At 43.3% G+C, this 16,697-nt stretch overlaps 1 protein-coding gene across 1 annotated transcript; it reads left to right on the top strand.

Moving 5' to 3' along the window:
* Window positions 1–4,798: 4,798 nt before the first annotated feature.
* Window positions 4,799–15,531, top strand: LOC148523829 (uncharacterized). The gene is made up of 3 exons (XM_088472655.1): window positions 4,799–5,065; window positions 13,997–14,398; window positions 14,633–15,531. Exons 2-3 carry the CDS (start codon window positions 14,231–14,233, stop codon window positions 14,819–14,821), a joined length of 357 nt encoding a protein of 118 aa, XP_088328781.1. The 5' UTR covers window positions 4,799–5,065; window positions 13,997–14,230; the 3' UTR covers window positions 14,822–15,531.
* Window positions 15,532–16,697: the final 1,166 nt, after the last annotated feature.

Genomic DNA, 16,697 nt, shown 5'->3' with positions numbered 1-16,697 from the left:
AAACTATGGGCCTGATTCAGAGCCGGACGCTCTTTCAGAGCGCTCACTCTGAATCAGTGCCCTCCCTCTCTTTTTTTAGAGCGGCCTCCTGGCCGCTCGTATAGCTGTGGGTGACCACCCACAGCTATAGCGAGTGGCCAAAAAGATGGTCACGATGGACAAGACCATCGCGGCCATCGGGCTTGCGATGAGACCCTTGCGGTAGGGTCTCGTCTGCCGCAAGCCATGGAGTGCTTTTGGCTCTATCAGAGCCAAAAGTACTCCCACTGACATCATTTGTGATGTCAGTGGGGCAGGCCCCAGACAGTAGGCGTTCCGATGGGAACGCCTCCGTCTGGGCAGCAACGCCACCAGCACACCCACCAAAGGGGGCGTGCTGTCACTCACCATCGACAGCATGCCCCCTTTGTAGCAAGACCCATAGCGATGGCTTGTCCGTCGCATTGCTGGTCTCGCGCATGCGCACGACGGATCCGGCTCCCTCGTGCGCATACGCACTTGGCCAACATTGACCCGCTTGCAAGTGCTCAGCGCTCGCGAGCGGGTCTGAATCAGGCCCAATATGTGCAATCTAACATATGACCAAACGATATATTGTGCATGGTTCCGTCTTGTGATCATTAACGATATATTGTTTGCTGTCTAAAAACCTGACAACCATTTTAAAGATTTCAGCAAAATTAAAATAATGGGTGGGTCTTTCTAGAGGGGATAAAAAGTGACGGCCATTTTAGCTTTTTGCAGATCTGCTCTGTGACTAGTGACGTTTGGTGAATACCTGCTGAATGCTGTACATTGCTTTACTGCTCTGCTTTGTTTGCCTTAACAAAGTGTGTCTATATTACAGTATATTCTCTTGTGATGGATACTTTTCGCTATCGAGTGAGGGCATCATATGCTATAGCTGTGGTGTTAGCTCATAGGGAGAGGGCCCAGAACAAGAGAAGCCTGAGATCATGCTGGAGGGAGACTCACTCTCACATGCCCCTGCTGATGGAGATTCAGGAGAACAATCCGGATGTCTACCACAATTTCCTGCGCATGGATGATGACACCTTCCAGGAGTTGCTGCGTCTGGTGACTGCCTACATCCGGAAAATACTAAGCTGTGGAGGGCCATCCCTGCTGAGGAGAGGTTGGTGGCTAACCTGAGGTATCTCGCTACAGGGATGTGCCAGGGTGACCTCAAGTTTGGCTCCCTCATCTCCCCTCAAGCTTTGGACCTCATCATCTCAGAGACCTGCAAAGCTAACATTACTGTCCTGAAACATCAGTACTTTAAGGTAAGAAAAACAAACACCACACTTTATATCTTGTGAAAGTAAAAAACTTTTTTTATTATGGAACATATTCTTATGCACTGCAGCATTTAGAAAAGAAATTGTGTTTTCTTATTTTACTTTAAATATAAGGTTCAACAATGCAAAATAGAGCAATATTCTAAAATACAATATAAAATATATTACAGGCCAAGAACAATTTGGACAGCTTTTACAAACTGTTTAATCTTTGGGGATCAATTGTCAACAAGTTTCGTCATGTGCAGGGACCTCTCTGGTCTATGCTATATGCTGCTCCAATCACGCCCTGTAGCTTTCACGTGATTCCTAACTGATTGGCAGGAACAACATATATCATAGACCAAAAAATTTTGCTGCGCATAATGAAATTTGTCGACAAATGGGTCCCTTTTTTAACATTAATTAAGTTTTAAAAACTATAAATTGTAAAAATGTCCCTCATCAGGTGAGGGTTCTGGGTATTATAACATCCCTGTGTAAATGCCACTAGAAATGGCAGACTGAAAGGTGGTTGAGGGATTCATCGCTGATGGGGTGGGAGTGCCGGTCATGGGTTGTTGTGGTGGCTCTGTAATTTGGGTGTTTGGGTTCAGATGCTTTGGTGTGTGCTCCATAATTTCTTGAGTCAGAAAACCACCAGCAAAGGCCTGGGTACCAGCTATACATGATGACCCACAAAGGAAAAGTGGATATGTGGTCTTCTGTGGCAGTAGGGGTGATACCAACTATCTCTGCATGTCCGGGAGGAATACCTGACATACAGTACTTTAATGGTGCAGGGGCAATGGCATGGCAGGAAGACTCCATTAAGTAATAACATTTAGTGGCCAATTTGTATATACTGTTGAACATTGTGCATGGTGTGTATGGTGTGTATGGTGTGTGTGCACTGTGTTGTATACTTACCAAATCTACGTTGGAAGTTTTGCAGATTTCTTCTTAGAATGGCGCTGGCAATCCTGATCCAATGTAAATAAGATCAGGTCATAGTACCATAGGGTGGGGGTATTGCTGTGTTCTGTCCCTGCTCGTGAGGACAAAGATGCACTCACTTTCTTATTCTCTTTCAGGAACACTGTTCTCATATTTTGAATTCTCTTGCGGACCTAATCGTCATATGCACACTTGTAATGATGGTTTTCTGAACTTTACAATCTCCTGTATAGCCGCATCCTTCATAACTCCTTCACTTTCACCTTCCAGAGACATTATTTTTCTCTATAAAGCTCAACGATGAATGTCCAAAAAGAAGTGTCCTTCTCCATGGCCATTTCTCCTGCAAAAATAAAGACATTTTAAATGATTTATTTTTTATTATGTTTTTTTTGGACTCCAGAATACAAGACATACGTGATTTTTTAAATGAAATTGTTTATTGTTATTTTTTTAAATGGTTACTAATAATAGAGGTTCTTAACTAAAGTTTGTTTTATACTGTTTTTAGGTAAAAATGTTTACTTGTGTTGTTTGTTTGTTATTAATAAAGTTTTTAAACTGGTCAATGGTGTGCTTCACTTTAATATATGAATGAATATGTGCATTATACACATAGATATCACTAGCATCATATAGTCAGCAGCAGTACACATGTAGCAATACAGGTGTATACACATGGATATCGCTAGCATCATATAGTCAGCAGCAGTACACATGTAGCAATACAGGTATATACACATGGATATCGCTAGCATCATATAGTCAGCAGCAGTACACATGTAGCAATACAGGTATATACACATGAATATCACTAGCATAATATAGGCAGGCTTGCCAACAATCTGGCTGCCTCTTCTGGGTGGAGGCAGCCAGCTTGGCACCGCAGGGAGGGCGTGACAAGATTTTGAGGGTGGGGCAGGGACATGACCATAACATCGCAGCCCCACCCCCCGCTACACATTGTCGAGATTACAGGCCACTTAGCAAGGAGGAAACAGGGGGTGCGAGTGGGTGGCGGGAGATTTGCCCACTGTTCTGGGGGGCTGGGAGCAACACCCGATTTTTGGGAGGCTCTTGGCCATTTAGGGAGAGTAGGCAAGTATGAATATAGGCATATGTAGCTACAGAGGGCCAGGCATGCACATCACTATACATACCATACAAGTTCAGTTCGGGGCAGGACTGCACAACAAAAATCATCTTCTGTTGCTCACGATCCACACAGCCAGAAAATGGAGGAGCTGGGAGTGTTTGGGGAGGGACTGAGCTGACGCAAACATTGGGCAGTTCTGAATGACACATCGTTCGTCGTTCGGTAGAGCGTACACACAGCACAATGTGGTAAAAACCGTTAATGACATCCTTAGATTGAGCACCATGTAGGGCCGATCAAAAGACGCAACAAACAACTCACGGGAACGCGCGATAGTCCGTACATGTAATACCCCGCTACGCATGGTATTATGCCTAATACTGTGCGAACAGTTCCCGGAAGCTTGAGCAGCTGCAGAGGCTCCTGGGAATTGTCCGCACAGTGTTAGGCATAATATCATGCATAGCGGGGTAGATAAAATACTAAAAAAAAATTTTGTAATGGTTATGTGACTTAGTAGAACTCCATGTTCATTATTATGCTACTGTTTTATTTATATGGCAATGTGATGTTTTTTGGTATACTATCCTTTCTCTATCCACAGTGTTCCTGCGATTCTAAGTGAAGCTGTATTCCTGTAAAATAAAATTGAAAGATCATTACAAGGGTGTCTATTTATAACAAAAGTGTTAGAAAATGTGGAATGAATCCAAATTTATTCTGAAGTTTTCTGTAAATAAAACCAGACACACAGGCTGATCCAGATTGTATACCGTAAGTGCCTTATTCCCTGCCTAAGTTAACATAGAACCTTGATCTAGTACTTCTCTCAAGTTACTCCAATTACTATGGGAGTAACTTTACTGGCCAGCAAGAAATTGTTTACGTAAATGAGTTCTATAAACCAGTTTAGCGATAAATCCCCAGATGGTGCACAGAACTTTGCCCAGGTATAGTGTAATGCAAAAGTTACTCTAGAGTAATGTAGCTTACTTTGCAGTGGCAGTTTAGACTCCTTTCCTGGATATAACCAACTTTTTTTTGCTGAATATTTCTACTGGCAGGAGGGATTAGTTACACTTGTCTCCAAGGAAAAGGCTACAGTAGCAACTTTTAGCAAGATCCCTGTACTGTAACTATGTTGCAGCTTTGTAGTTTATCAAGTGTATTCATTTGACTATATCTTCTCCAGCTGCAGTAGTGACTGTATTTAGCAGAAGTCCACAGGGCTCTTTACAGTGACTCCTCAGCGTCTGTTAAATCCGACAGCTACTGTAATGTTAGTGTAACTAGACTATGACACACAATCCAATCATACTATTTATCACTCACCTGAAGGATCCCAGTAGCTTAGTCTCTATCTGTCTCCTTTAAGTTATTAGTGTTATGCAGATAATCATAGGGCTCTTTCGGGTCCTGTCTATCATTTCTGTAAGGGCGGCTCTTATTCTAGCTGAAGGGATGACTTGATACATGCTGTCTATGCCTGCCTGTATGCTGCTTGAGGGGCTTTCCCAGAGGGGCTAGTGTTTCCTCTTACCCCTCCGGCTGTCTCTGACGTGCAGCCTCTCTTTCTGTTTCAGCCCCGGTGTTGGATCGTCCATTCCGCCCAGGCCGCGCCTCCGGACATGCCTCCGGTCTCACCTCCAGCTCTCGATCTATGAAGAGGGAAGATGCCGACAGCCCCCAAGCTGCTCTCACGATGCCCTGCCGCTATGATCTGCTCTGATTTCAGGTAACAGGGCTGCATGACGTTCCAGCCATTTTTGCCGCCTCATGGAACTGCTACTGTCAACTGCTGCTCCCTTCCAAAAGAGCGCTGCCTGACACTGGTCATGTGACCTGCTCCTGACCTCCTGAGCAGCTGAAGAGGCATAATACCGTGCATAGCAGTGTATTACATACACACTGGATGATTTCAACGATTTGTCATTCCATTCCATTGGTAATTGTCAAATCATCCAAATTATCGTCTAGTATGTACCGAGCTTAAGCTAACAGCCAACTAAATATAAGATTGGCTATCTGGTTGAGCAACAATTGTCCTGTCCACATGAGCCAACACTTTTTTAAAGGCTAAGCGCCATCCCAGTTTTATCCTAATTAAGCATGGTTCCTATTTCTCTGAGGCTAACTGTCTCCCTGTTTCCCTATATAAAACTGCTTATACCAGGTCTTGTCTTGCAGAAACTTCACCCTGCAGTCTGATAACAGAAGTGAAGGCTAAATTTCTTCCAAATGCATGTGATCATTCACTTTATAGTAAAATAATAATTATTATAATATTTATAAGGCACCACAAAGTGCATTTGGCCCTGAATAAGTAGGGAAACATAAAAACAAAGCAGAGTCACACAGCATAAATACAACATACAACAGCTAACCATGACATAAGTATACATTCATTAATAATTGAATGCCCCCAATGACATTTAGAGAGGCAGAATAAAAATGAATGGATACAATTTCAACCAAATCACATGGCAGACAGAATAAGTTGGCAAAGGACATGAATGACAGGCAAGACAGACATGAACATAACAGTTATGCAGAATAAGATTAAAGAATGCTACTTAACCAAAATGCATACAGAATCAATTCATCATAAGACATGACTGGGACATGTGAGATAGATGGAGCGTGGACCTAGTGAGACTTAGATGGATGATCTTGTTCATGGGAGCTTGTATTCTACAGGAGGGGGTAATAAGAGACAAGAGGAGCAATTGGGTAATAGGCATAGTAGGTTCAAATGGAGTGCCAAGGACTATTGGAGTCCTAGATGGGGCTAATACTGGAGTAGACCAAGATGAAAAATAAGTAGTCTGCAGAGCATTGCCTTAGCTACTTCTGATAAAGTGAAAGCTGAAAAGTCCAAGCTGTAGGAAGAGAGAATCAGACAGCGCTGTCCAATTTGCAAGAGGATGGATTGAGGTGTTGATGTAGACCTGAATAGAACTGAGGCTAAGATGTGCCTAGGAAGTTAAGATATATTAAAGAAAAATAGACACTATAATTACCAGACGACAGATGGAGCTTCCACTATGCTGAAACTGCAGGCCAGAAGCAATATCTCAGAGGCAGTAGCCAGAATGCAATGATGGGGCTGCTGGAACTTATGCACAAAGGATCTCACCCTCTCTCACTCCAAGTCCTTACTTTTTTCATGCAGTGAAAATATTCAAGCCACCAGGGAGAAACACCTCACACAGTGATATAGCACTGCTGGATCCAGGGAGACAGTCAGTAGAGGAAAGAGGTAGGCTATAGGGAGAAGGCCCCAGAAGAACTCGCAATGAACATCTACTATATCTAAAATGGGTGAAATTGAGATAGCGTAAACTAATTGCAGCTATACCAATTACAAAAGTGCAACCATACACCCAAAATCAGGAATAATTAAAACATCTGTAACTACGGTATGTTAAGCGGTGTGTATACTTGAAACAACTTAACATTTCTCAAAATGTATTCCCTTATTTTAGTTTGAAAGAATCCTTGGACAATGTGCAAAACAAATGTAACAAAATACTATGTAGTATTCTCAAATAACTATATCGAAAGAGAATCCCTTTTATGTACAGTATATAGATCTAAAATTCAAGTGCTTTAAATAAATGTCATCATTATTGTCGAAAAGATAGATTGAAATTCTTTGGATTGGCTGACTATTTTTCCTCTACATTACTCCACCTTCCTTGAGAGCTTGTTTAGTCAACGCTAACTACAGTTTTGTCCTGTTTGACAATGAATCTATCTGACTCTCATTGGCTGCTGTTTAACACACGCATCGCCACCAGCACTGGCGGCGATGCGTGTGTTATGCACAGCCTGAGTCCGCCTCCTAGCGCTATTGGGCAAGCGCTCAGGGGGAGGGAACGGGCTCAGGTGTGCAGCACAGGACCAGCGCTGGAAGCCTAGCGCCGGTCCTGTGTAAATGTGTAGCGCTGACCGCACTCATTGTGGTCGGCACTACACTGGCTAACTAGGGCGGGCGGGCCAGTACCATGGCCGGCGGCGCCCCCCCGCGCCGCCGGTCCAACGGCGCCCAGGGCACGCACCCCGCTCGCCCTGCCCTAGTTACGCCACTGTGTAAGATTCAAGTATTTTTGTTGATATTGCTGCAGGGTGCTGGAGGGAATATTCCTTTTTTTCTGTGGTATTATTGTTTATGAACAGTTGCACATGATCATATACTGTATAAGATTATAAACTGGAGCACAGGTGTATTGATTACTGAGACATTTTAAAAGATCCAAGGGTAATGCTAATAATGGGATGCAGTCACCATCCCGGCGGTCGGAATGGCAGTGCTCAGAATAAAGGCTCCAGAATCCCGACCGCCGGCATCCCAATAGTAAATATTAGGGTTAGGGCGAGGGTTAGGCTCTAGGGGGAGGGTTAGGCTGCGGTGGGAAGGGTTAATGTTAGGCGAGGGGGAGAGGGTTAGGCTGCAGGAAAGGTGGGTTATTGTTGGGGGGAGGGTTAGGGTTTGGACACTTACCTACTTGTGTTGGGATTCTGACCACCAGCATCCCGGCTGCCAGTATCCCATACCCAAACCGCCACTGTCGGTATTCTGACCACTGGAATCCCGACTGCCGGGATCCTATACCCGACCCGCTAATAATTTCACTTGTGATTCTGTAAGGAAACTTGGAAAACATGCACTGTTAGGGTTTCCTGAGGACTGGAGTTTGGTTCTTTAAAAAGGAGAACTGATCCAGTAAATTAGAAGTAATTGATTACTATACACCAATGAAAATGTGGTCCTAAATAAAAAAAATAATAATATGCATTGCTTATACTGAACTTCAAAAAAACATGTCACAAATGTTAAACAAATTTTTCATCTTCGGGCATTCATGGAGGATCTGCAACTACAAATCCTATTGATCATTAGAATTCGTCAATATATCTCATGATTAAACTTTGCAAATTCCTATGTATATTTATTTATATGCAATCATTTTAGTAATCTAACTTTGACCTTCAGACAACCAAAACTGCGTAAATAAATTGTGGTGCAGGTGTTGGCAGATAAAGGCTACATGTGGCATTACAATACATAGAGCTCTTAAATATAATGCGTGTTGACAGTCATGCAAATATCAACAATATGGTATCTTCTACTTTGAACAAATCAATGTACTGTCTGACAGTCAGCTAATGCATAAAGCATCATCCAACGTGAAAGCTCTGATAGCCTGAAGCAGACAATTGTATTTACTGAAGAGATTTAATGAAGGACAGTGAAGTAAACAGTTCAGAACCCAGCTGCCTGCAGAAGAGCTGACAAATCCTCAGTAAAGGCTATTATTTAACGCTTTGGCAGAGTGGATTAAGAGAAGTTGTTTTTAATACTTCAGTAAACTGGCATCGCACCTTCCATCTGAGCAATAAATATGAGATATGTCAGACATTAGAGATAGGCTCAATTCTGATTCTGGGATTTTAGTTACAAATGTCCCACAAATATGACATTTCATAAATTTAAGAGTGATAAAGTAGTGAAAGGGTACATAGGCTGAAGAAAAGCTTTTGACACCCAAAATATTAAATTAATCATCATGTTTAAGGGCCTATTTATCAATATGGAAAAAAAATATGTAATAAAATATTTTCAATTGTCACTTACTGCGGCAATAGAACACTTTTTCTAGCCTATTTAACAAATGAACTAAAGCTGGGCATCCACAATATACAATTTTCTGTCAGATATCTGTCCAATCTGGCTGGTTGGAATGAAAACCTGGTAATGTATGGGAGCAAATGACAATCGTCCATTTGCTCACAAACACTGGAAAATAGCAAAAAATGGTTGTTCAGACAAATTTGTTTTTGTCCTTTTTTCAGTGTTTAAAACCATATGATCGACTGTAATTTGCTCCCATACACAGGGCCGGCGTTTCCACTAGGCAAGCTTAGGCAGCTTCCTAGGTGCGCCGGCCACTAGAGGGCACCCGGCCCTCCGACCCCCCCCATTTGCCGGGTGCCCTCTCTCCAAATCCATGATAAGAAGCCCTATTTCCCACGACCGCGGCAGTGGAGAAAAATGGAAAGATTTCACACGTAGAAAACGGGACTTAATTGGATACTGCAAAAAAAAATGTAAAAAAACACCTGTAAATCGGCGAAAAACCCTTGTGTTTTGCGTCCGAAAAATTTTGTCTGCTAAAAGGATACCGCTGCTTATACCATATCTCCTATGCGCATCCAACCAAGCCATACTATACATACTTACGCACTCCCTTGGAAGCATAGACTTTGGCTTCCAGTAGCAGTTAAAAATAAATAATTATATTGCAAAAACTCTTATTTTTTAGAGAAAATGCTTTATTTTACCAATAAAGCATTTTTCCTTTACTGCCTCCCACTACTGCAATCCTGAATTGTCCTTCTTAAATATGGAAAAGCTAGCTCGCTCATTCAATGCATGAGGATGCTATTGGTGGACATGGAATCGGCTGCACCCTAAACCTAACCCCCCCCCGCGCGGCTGTCCGCTCACGGCACCCGGCATCCCTTCGATTGGGATGCCGGGCGCCTGTCTCCTGGCGTCGGGAAAATGATAGGCGTCTAGAGATAGACGCCTATCATTTAACACGCGCCGGGATAAAGCAGTCGGGGAGCCGGCTGTCGGGATCACGTCAGACGGTTTCCCGATTGCATCCCGTGGACATGACAACCGGCAATACTCGGAGGCAGCCACTGCTGACAGTAGTCAAAAAATTCTATCTACAGGTAGTTGAGCGAGTCCTCTGCTTTGTTTATGAATAACTTTGTACTGCCACCTGCTAATTCAATTTAATGATGTATCTCAGCTTCTTTGATATTTAATACAGATAACAAAATACAACATTATCAATTCAAATCAATTTATCATAGCTCACAACATTTTGTTTCATAGTGTGACCCTTTGAGCATTACCTCATGGATAGTGATGTTGTGAAATAGTATACCTTTTTGTGAATACTGGTCCAGTAGACAAAACGACTGCATCCACTTGTTTAGCTGACAGGTGCGCTTTACGTGAAAAGGCTTTTTCCTGGCATTATATTAAACTCTCAGCCAACAAAATGTTAAAAATGTCAGCATAGAAAAGCAAAACAATTTTCTCCTTGTCCTTCTACATCTTCACCCTTAATTCAAATAAATATATCCATAAATGTCCTGTTTTACTTTCTGTAGAAACCACTTTCCTAATGTTTATCCAAGTAGAAACTGACATGCTACAGTGAACCCAATTTAACATGAGGATTGAAGCACTGCAGCCATCAAAGCGAATGGAGGACAAGCCTTCAGTCATTCGTTATTCAGGTGGATATTATCTCAAGGGAGCTAGTCACAAGTGACCATATGACCTATGATTAAGTCTGAGATTTCATCTGTGTTTAACAAACCTATGCTGCTACCAATTCCAGCAAATTATTTATATCATTTGTATGCATGGCACCAAGATTGTCTCGATATGTCCACAGTCAATTTTGAAATGCTGACAGGGTTGGCAGATTATATTATTGGCTGTAAATGCTCATTCAACTGTCCTTCCATATAATTGAATCATACCTTTGAAGTTTTGTTTTACAAGGAGCTTGTCATGTTAATCAACCTGCACTAACTTTTCAGTCACTATTAGTAAATACATTTCCTTTTGTGTGAGTTGTATTTAATGGTGCACATAACATTATAGCTACGTATATTATGAATATGTACAATAAATGCTATACATATGACCTTACGCAGCAGAGGACAGCGCTGTAAGTGATTTTTTTTTGGATTAGTGGAAAGAGTATAAAAACACTAAGGGAACTATATAAAGAGTTTGATTTGCTGATAAATCTAGCTGAGTGTTTTTCCGCTTAGCTTCATGGTTATCTTTAGATGGTGTTTCCACATGTCCACCATATAAAACGTATTGACGTTATTTTGCAATGTATTATGCGGACACATCTACCAGGTTTACATCTATTTCTAGATTTTACTTAAAACTCAATTGTTCAGATTTTTTACCTGTTTATTATTTTTTCTACATTTTAACCAATTTTAAGAGGCTTAAATATGTCATAATAAATGATACCACTTTTCTTCCCCAGGAAAAAAGTTGCATACTAAAGGTGCCTACACACATGGCGATATGTTACCCGATCTGGCCGATTCCGACACATCGGAATGACAGATCATGTAAAATATGCCCAAATCGTGAGTCCCCACTCACGATCACGATGCGATGCGTGTCCTCGCAGGTCACACATCGCATCTTCAGATCTGCTGTGCTGTAGGGCAGATCTGACAATCTCAAGTCATGATGCACTGGATAGTTTTGGAGGCACGATAGATCATGTGTCACATTGGCAGCTTTTTCAGACCAAATCGTGCCCACGACTGCCGGGGAGCTCCCGAGGAGAGGTCAGGGGGAAATCGTACACATAGTGGGATTGTGAGCACATCGGTAATTGTGTAGGAGACCAGATGCAATCCAATTGTTTTTCTATGGGGAAAGTACTTTCTTTCACTGCATTCAAATGAATGGAGTCAGTGGAGAAAGAATTATATAGAAAGGTCCTTCCTCAATTTGCTTTTCTGTCACTTTTACTTTGGCTGCACACCCTAAAGGCCTAATGCTGAGTTGCACGCAATCCGATTTTTAGTAAACTGTGTATGCGTTGTGACCGACATACGCAACTTGGACAAAGATGATGGCCGCTCTAGTCTCCGGAAGGCAGGGGGCGGTGTGGTTGCATAGATTTGCCCAACTCAGAATACAGGCGTATGTTTGCATAGGACTTTCAATTGCTGGAAACATTTGGAATTGCAGCTGCATTATGTGCAAGGCTCTAAGGGGTATACTTACTAAAGTGAGAGTTTTTATAAATGGAGATGTTGCCCAAAGCAACCAATCAGATTCTACTTAACATTTAACTAGCACCAGTGGCGTCACAAGGGGGGTGCGAGGGGTGCGGCCCACACCCGGGTGTCACCCGCCGAGGGGTGACACCAAGGTGCAGGCTCCCCCTCAGTGACAGTAGCCAGGTGCTGCACTGTAGTATTAAGTGCAGCACTCAGCTCCTGTCACAGTGAGGGAGCCGGCACTGCCCGTGCCCGCACCTCCTGCACCCCCCACTGGCACCACCCCATTGATAAGTTTGCTTACCATGGCCACAGGCCTGGAATCGGGTTTGGGCAGCGAGGCCCCTCCCCAAGGCCATGCCCCTTGCCCGAGGCCATGCCCCTTTTTCAGCAGGCACATGGCATCCCTCCCCACACCGGGTGTCACCGCAGGCAGGGACGCCACTGACTAGCACCTTCTAGGAGATAATAGCTAGAATCTGATTTGTTGCCATGGGTAACATCTCCATTTCTAAAACTCTCACTTTAGTAAATATGAACGATAACGATATTATTTAATGATAAATCGATCATATAGTTCATTTTTATGCTGCGAACAAGCAACGAACGACCAACAATGAGCGTTCCCGCATGGACGATAACGATATCTATGGTCGTCCGTACATGCAGGTCAACTTGGACGATATCGTTGTCAAATCATTCATATCATTCAGTGTCAATGATATCAACGATCAACGATATTGTTGTATTTTGCCACTCCCTGGACACTCCCCATCCTCCATTTTGACATAAATACCCTGCTGCAAAGCAAAAAGCTGGTTTGTGGGCACCTTGCAGTGCATGGGATATTGGTAAGTACCGATACCACTGCCCACCATTGATTACACTGTCCACCAATGTACCATGTATGCATCATTCGACACACTGCCCACCATTGTACACAATGGAACCCTACTATATAATGGCACTATATAAGGGGGGCCACTACTGGGGCACTGCATAGGGGAACCACTACTGGGGGGTACTGTTTAAGGGGCACTATATAAGGGGCACAATTGGGGGCACTGCATAAGGTGCACTATATAAGGGGTACAATTCGGGGCACTGTATAAGGGACACTACTGGGGGCACTGCATAAGGGGCACCACTGTGGGCACTGTATAAGGGGCACTATATGAGTGGCACAATTGGGGCACTGTATAAAGGGCACTACTGGGGCACTGCAAAAGTGGCAGTACTGGGGGCACTGTATAAGGGGCACTATAATTATATATATTTCCAAACATACTGTACAGTATGTTAACGTAGATAATAGGGAATGTTGAAGGGCACAATAATCTTATGAAATAGTCATGCCCCTTACAGAATGTCCACATTATTGGTGTCCCTAATACATATAGGAGGGGGGAATCGCGGGAATCGCGGGGAGGGGGGCCCAGTCGTGGGGTGATGTAGCGGTGGCTGGTCGTTGCATGTGGGCAGGTTGTGGTGGGGATTCGCAGGGGCAGAGCTTTATCGCAAGCTCTGTCCCTGCAAGGGATTTGCAATAAATCCTTGTGATATTGGCTAAATTCGCAATTTGATTTTAGGCGAAAATATCATACTACAATCTGCATATATAATGAAGATAGAAGTAAATATGCCCCTTAATGGCCACAGTAGTAGTGTATCTTTCATTTTGCGTTCTGAATATGCGGCCATTATACAATTTTCACATCACTATTGTCCCTTATGTTATGCCCTCAGTAATAGTGCTCTCAATAACAGTGTTTGTAATGAATTTAATAATGTTTTTTTTCTCCAAATTTTATTTCAGAAATGGCTGGTAATCGTGAATTCTGGACAGGATTCCTTGATCTCTACCAAGCCAATGAGTGCCTTCGGAAGGTCAAGATTAAAGAATAATCTGATGGTGACCTCAAAAATAAGGCATATGACAAATTGGTCATGTATAGCAGGACCCAAAAAAAGATTGCAGACGTATGTTGGGTAAAACAAAAGATCCAGAATTTCCATACAGTGTTCCTATGGGAGCATCGTAAATATACAGATGCCAAACGTTCAGGAGCAGGGACTGACAAAGTGCGGAAACCATCTTTATGGTACTATGACCTCCTCGCCTTTGTCCTTGAGAAAGAGCCAGAGAAGCGGTCGAGAAGCTCACTGGATCCAGACGAGGATGACATCTTTCCTGAGGCTGATCAGGAGTCAGGATCTCGTAAGTACATCAATAAGTATATACTGCTAATGTTTTTTGTTTAGCCATGTTTTTTTTATAGGTACAGTAATATGTCTGGAGTACAAAAGAGTCCAGCAGTTGAATGGTTAAAATTAATTGTTTTCCCCAAAACCAATTTAACTTTCTGTATATTGTTATTAATGTTTGAATAGGTGAAATAACCATTATGTCATGTATTTTATTAAAAAGCCTTAACATTTGTTTCTCTCCTAGTTCGTTCAGTCGGAAGTGGATCCTGAAGCTCCAACCAGTGAGCATGCAGAACTAGAGGAGACGGATCTAGAAGCGCCGCCACCACCCCCACCAGAGCCAGCTGTCAAGAAGCAGAGGACGGCGTCAAGGGTTTCAAAGACCTCAATTTTAAAAGCGTGTGGAGGAGGTTCTTCAAACTCCCATGGATGAATTTGTTATTTTTGGCTTGAACATCGCCAATGATATGCATAAAATGCAGCCCAAACATCAGCTATTTTAACGGTGTGATATATGAGGCGTAGTTTGATCGGACATTTGGATGAAACCACAACACTAACCCCATATAACCCACCACAACCCACTCCACCAGAATCAGCTAGTTTTCATCACCCACCGCCGTATCCCCCAAATCCTCCTCCACACTCCTATCCCCATTATGCGTCGGGAAGCCCTGTGCCACCATCCCATTTCCATGACACATCCACGAGTAGCTTGCACTCAGCACAGTCCACTCTTCAAAGCAATGATCAGTTTTTTAATTTGTGATTTTTTTTCAATTCTGTTTTTTATCATGTTTTAAAAATTGATCTGTCCTTTTTCTCCTGCTCATTCTTGAGGATGATGATAACTTGGTCATCCTACCATAAGGATAGTTTCTCCACTTCAATTGGCCATGTTGCTGGACAATAGGCATCTGTATATTTCGTGGGGACTTCTGTGGAAACTGTATGGATATTTCTGGATCTTATCATTTACCCAGTTATACCTGCATTTCTGTTTTGGTCACAGCTATATATGACCAAATGTTCATGTGCCTTATTTTATAGATTGAAGTATTCTTTATTCTGGAGGCACTCATTGGCTTGGTTAAAGTAATTGAATCCTGTCCAGAAATCTTAACCTTTAGCCTTTTTTTTGTTTTTGTGGATAAAAAAATTTATAAATCCAATAAAGTTGTTTGTGGTTTTTTTTGGTGATGTATAAATCCAAAATGAAATTTAAGATGACATTTATATATTTATTTTTATAAATGTCATAATTTTTTAGTTAAAAAAACGACATAAATTATAATTTGAATGGTTAGGTGTTCTAGTAAATCTAGAAAAAAAGCAAAGGTAAATGGTAAACGGGATGCCGGCTGTCGGAATCCCAATGCAGAAAGCCCAGCCTGGTACTAAAGATAGGCGTCTAAATCCTGACACCTATCTTTAGCCAGACGCCAAAATCCTGACAGCCGGCATCCTGAACAAAAGTAAGCGTGGACTGTAAACTGAGTCATGGGGGGAGGGTTAGTTTTAGGCACTTAGGGTTACGCCCCCCAGGGAGGGTTAGGCAAGGGGAAGGGGGGGCAGGGCCGCAACTAGGGGGGGCTGGAGGTGCACGTGCTCCGGGTGCGCCGCTGCTCCCGGCGCCAGTGTCCTCCAGCCTGGCGCCGCAGGGAGACTCCAAGCCGGACGCCCGCTGAGATGTTATTATCAGCGGGCGCCCAGCTCCTTCTCTACAGCGCCGTGCTAGCCGGAGGCTGGAGTTCTCTCTTGAACTCCAGCTTCCGGCTCTCCCCACAGGCACTAATGACGTCTCTCCCATAGTTCCGAGGAGCAGCCGGACGGACCCGACTGCGGCAGTCACAGGAGCGGGGTTTAAGGTAAGTATTTTTTTTGTGTGTGTGTATGTGGCACTATGGGGCATTAACAGGGGGCACTACAGGGGCATTACAAGGGGGCACTACAGGGACATCACCAGGGGGCTCTACAGGGGCATTACCAGGGGGCTCTACAGGGGTATCATTAGTGGGCACTACAGGTGGCATTACCAGGGGGCTCTACGGGGGGACTACAGTGGCATTACCTACAGGGGCATTACCAGGGGGCTCTACAGGGGCATTACCAGGGGGCTCTGCAGGTGGCATTACCAGTGGCTCTACAGGGGCATTACTAGGTGGTATTACTATTTGGTCACTACATGGGCATTACCATATGGGCACTACAGGAGCATTACTATGGGGACATTACCATATGGCCACTAGTACAGGGGCATTACTATAGGTGCACTGCTGAAGGGGGCATTACTATGGGGGCACTGCTGC

This window comes from Taudactylus pleione, unplaced genomic scaffold (assembly GCF_031769625.1).
Source record: "Taudactylus pleione unplaced genomic scaffold, aTauple2 ptg000127l, whole genome shotgun sequence".
Lineage (NCBI taxonomy): Eukaryota > Metazoa > Chordata > Amphibia > Anura > Myobatrachidae > Taudactylus > Taudactylus pleione.
The sequence above is the reverse complement of the archived record's forward strand: the minus strand, read 5'-3'. Positions and strand labels throughout refer to the sequence as shown.

Bases quoted from the DNA above. Each gene is read 5' to 3' on its own strand.
- LOC148523829 (XM_088472655.1), top strand. From the start codon at position 14,231: ATGCCAAACGTTCAGGAGCAGGGACTGACAAAGTGCGGAAACCATCTT. The intron at 14,399-14,632 runs GTAAGTACATCA...TTTCTCTCCTAG, and splicing joins TGATCAGGAGTCAGGATCTC to TTCGTTCAGTCGGAAGTGGA.